General features: G+C 38.1%; 1 protein-coding gene across 1 annotated transcript; it reads left to right on the plus strand.

Annotated features, from left to right (window-relative positions):
* The first annotated feature begins 1,316 nt into the window (after positions 1-1,316).
* Positions 1,317-3,210, plus strand: DEFB127 (defensin, beta 127). The gene is made up of 2 exons (XM_005874770.1): positions 1,317-1,365; positions 2,957-3,210. Exons 1-2 carry the CDS (start codon positions 1,317-1,319, stop codon positions 3,208-3,210), a joined length of 303 nt encoding a protein of 100 aa, XP_005874832.1.
* Positions 3,211-3,708: the final 498 nt, after the last annotated feature.

Genomic DNA, 3,708 nt, shown 5'->3' on the forward strand with positions numbered 1-3,708 from the left:
TTCAAAAGGATTTCTGGATGGGTCTTAGACATGAAAATGACTGAGAACAATTCAAAATAAAGTCTGTTGATCTTTCAAAAGAGTTATAATGCCATAGAAATCAGAGTCTGGGTAACAAAATAATTCATACAGTTTCCTAAACCTACACTAACAAGAAACATGTTGCTAAAGTAGCAGAGCTCCCAGAAGAATCCCCTCACCCTAGTCTCCTCCAAGGTATGGCCACTGAGAACAAGGGAAACCTTCACCGAGATCAGAACAGAAAGAATACAAAAGAAATCTCTACACTAGTGATTTTCAACTGCGGCAGGCACACTGGTGTACCACAAGAATTTTTTAAATATGCAACACCTGACTATTTAGTCAGGGGCATGACCTCTTGTCCCTTAGATTGTCCCTTAGATTATATATATATGTGTATATGTATGTATATATATATACATACACATATATATATAAATGATAAGGACACATGTGTAATAACTTAATCAATAAAGGAAAAAAATGACAAGAGCCAACACAATAATAGCCATCTGGTGTGAATGAATCAAAATTATAACTATTTTTTGTCAAGATTAGCAAAAAAATATAATGTACTTTTTGGTGTGCCATAGAATTTTAGTAATTAATTTATGTGTGCCATGAGATGCAAAAGGTTGACAATTGCCACTCCACAATGGCAGGAAAAACAAAAAACTTTGCTGTTCTTATCCATTAGGACAATGCTTTATGTTGTTACCTCTGACTTTTCTCCCTTTTTTTCTAAATGAAATTTTTATTGTAATCATACGATTATTCCTCCATCATTATATATTGCTTGTTTGTGAATAATTAAATTAATCTAGGATGTAGAAATAAAAATTGGCTTTCATTTGGATTGACTAAAGTGATAGGCACAACACCCAGAGATCCTAGACTTAGCTGAATGCAATAAATGGAATAGGCTTCATTATTACATTAACTCATTCACTCTTAGAAGTGAGTACATGTCTACCTTGGTCTATCTGGGCAGACAGTCAAGTAGAGAAAGCACAGATTCTTCTCCCCAGGAGTCCACAGCCCACAGAATGGCATCAGATGATGAAATAGAACATGCTGTGTCTGATTCCATGTAGGGGTAAAATGGGTGACCTCAAATTTCCGGCGCCTGCCCACATGATGCAAAATCCACAGATCAGAATTTTGGGGACACACTTCATACCATACCATCTGTTCTGGCTCAGTGCATAAGAATCCAAGTCTCTGAGGAAGGTGACATGGTGTGCAACTCACTGGACCAAGAGCTTCGACTGCCACCTCCCTTGGGAAGCCTGGCCATGAGGCTCTTCCTGATCATTGCAATTCTGCTTTTCCAGCAGCCCACAGGTAATCCAGAGTTTCCCAGGGGCTCACACAAATCAACAATGGGATGGAGTATTTCTAAGAACCCAAGATAATTTTATAATTCATAGTAGAAGGAAATAGGTCCCCCGGGGATGACTGAAGTCTACCCAGTGTCATGAGAGATTCCCTCTTTGAGGCCTTCTACCATGGTACTGTTCTTAAAAGGGAGTACTCAGAGCTGAAAAGAGGCCATGATTTCCTCTGGGAAAGTCTCATTGTAGAAAGTAATGCACCCAATATATAGGGATGCACTTATTTCTTTGGATACAGTTTTTACTCTGGCATCCAATCATATCGTCTTCCATCGTATATATGGTAGAGTGTGAGTAGTGGGGAAAGAGTGGAAATAGGTATATATTAGTCTATTTTACTACAGAGTGTGAATACTCACTAACTTTGGAGTCAGGTTTAAGAAACAGGCCTTCACTACTGGTTTGTCAGCTTTGGATAAATGGTGAAGACTCTCTAAGTCTCAGTTTCCTCATTAGTGGAGATAATGACGCCGGACTCATGAGGGCCTTATTAAATGACATAACATTTGTGAAACACCTCGCATAGGGCTTGGCACATACTAAGAACTTGAAATTTCTCTTTCAAAACCATATCTATTACATTTGCCTCTTATTATAGTCATGGTGATGGCATGTCCCTGGGCCCCTAAATTCCTAACAATCAAAGGAATTCTAGAACCTGAGGTTGGAGGCATCTTTGTTCTCAGTCTTCCTCTGGGGCCTATTCTAGAAGATTGTACCAGTCAGAAACCAAAATTTGAACATCCTAACTCTTAGATCATAGAAAGTATTTAGGATCACTAAAGGAAAGAATATATCTCAAGGTGAGCAAAGGTCTGGGGCTGAACATTGGAGGAATTCTTGCAACTAGGGGTAGAGGAAGAATGAGGAGTCATAGAGGCATAAAACAAGTCCAAGATTATTATAATGACTTAGAAGCCAAAGGAAGATATGCATTGGCAAAAATGGACAATGCTAAAAAAAAAAAAAAGAAGAAGAAGAAAGAAATGGACAATGCTAAGATTAACAGAGGAGGGAGGAAGATTATTAAGGGGAAAAAATACCTGACTGGTAAGAAAGTCATTTGTGACCATGGCAGTGAGTATGAACCCAAGAACATAATTTGACCCAGACATAAATACATAATAAAGAATTATTATACTCTGGGTAATAAAGGTGGAGCAGTTATAAAAACAATGAGTGCCTGGGAACATTCAAACAGAGGAAGATTTGCTGTGGTTCCCTGATGGAGTATAGTGCCATGCCCTGAAATCAAGGAATCAACTTCTTTATTTTCCCATATAAGATCTGATGCTCTTGATGGAGTCCATCAGATGTTGACTGGAAGCCCAAAACCTTGGAGAAACTAAATATGAGTGATCGGATAGATATAAGCACTGAGGTTTGCCTTCTTGGGGCATCCTCTGTGGAATATTACGGGTATCTGCCTTGTGAATCTCCCATACACCTAATCCCTACAAACTTCCTCTATACTTTCCATCTCCAAAGTTGCCTTTCAATCTCAAATACTGACCTTGACCAATTGTTCTTTATGTGCACAGTAACTGAACAACTTAAGAAATGCTGGGGTCAATATATACAAGGAAACTGCAGAAAAATATGCAAAATAACTGAAACACGTCAAGTACTATGTGAAAATGGGAGATATTGTTGCCTCAATATCATGGAACTGGAAGCACGCAAAAGAATACCAAAGCCAACTCGTCCAAAGCCAATCACATATGCAATAACTTTACCTCAAGATTATGATACATATGTAGGAAATTATATAAGCCCCAAGACAAATTCTACATAAATCAAGTACAATTCTCCATTCATTTATTTCTTAACCTATTCCAATAAACTAAGGTGAAGTAACCCACATCTTTTCCTGTCTGGTTCCTTAATTTTCAGAAGACCTTAACGTAGATTCTAATAAAGTTCATTGCCAGTTTTCTGACTTATTTCTTCTTTAACCAGCAATTGGACACTCAGTATACCAAGTGATAAGAACAACTCAGAACCTCCCCTTGAAAAGGGGATATAACCAGTGCACTATAAAAAGAAAAATCTATGTGGAAAACTGAAACAAGAAGCTCAGGAAAGCAGACATGTAATTCTGGAGAGAGAATGGTGAAGCCAAGTGTTCAGGGGAAATTCACCAGTGAGTTAAAAGTAGTACCTTGTGAACTGTGTCAGATATCAACAGATGACTGATAGTAAAGAAAGTGATTCGAGTAAACAGACTGAAATCAACAAACGGAAGGAAATTGGAAAAGACAGGACATTTCAGAAGGATATACATGCACTTTGG

The sequence above is a fragment of the Myotis brandtii genome, unplaced genomic scaffold, assembly GCF_000412655.1.
Source record: "Myotis brandtii unplaced genomic scaffold, ASM41265v1 scaffold450, whole genome shotgun sequence".
NCBI classification, from domain to species: domain Eukaryota; kingdom Metazoa; phylum Chordata; class Mammalia; order Chiroptera; family Vespertilionidae; genus Myotis; species Myotis brandtii.

Bases quoted from the DNA above. Each gene is read 5' to 3' on its own strand.
- DEFB127 (XM_005874770.1), top strand. From the start codon at position 1,317: ATGAGGCTCTTCCTGATCATTGCAATTCTGCTTTTCCAGCAGCCCACA. The intron at 1,366-2,956 runs GTAATCCAGAGT...TTATGTGCACAG, and splicing joins GCTTTTCCAGCAGCCCACAG to TAACTGAACAACTTAAGAAA.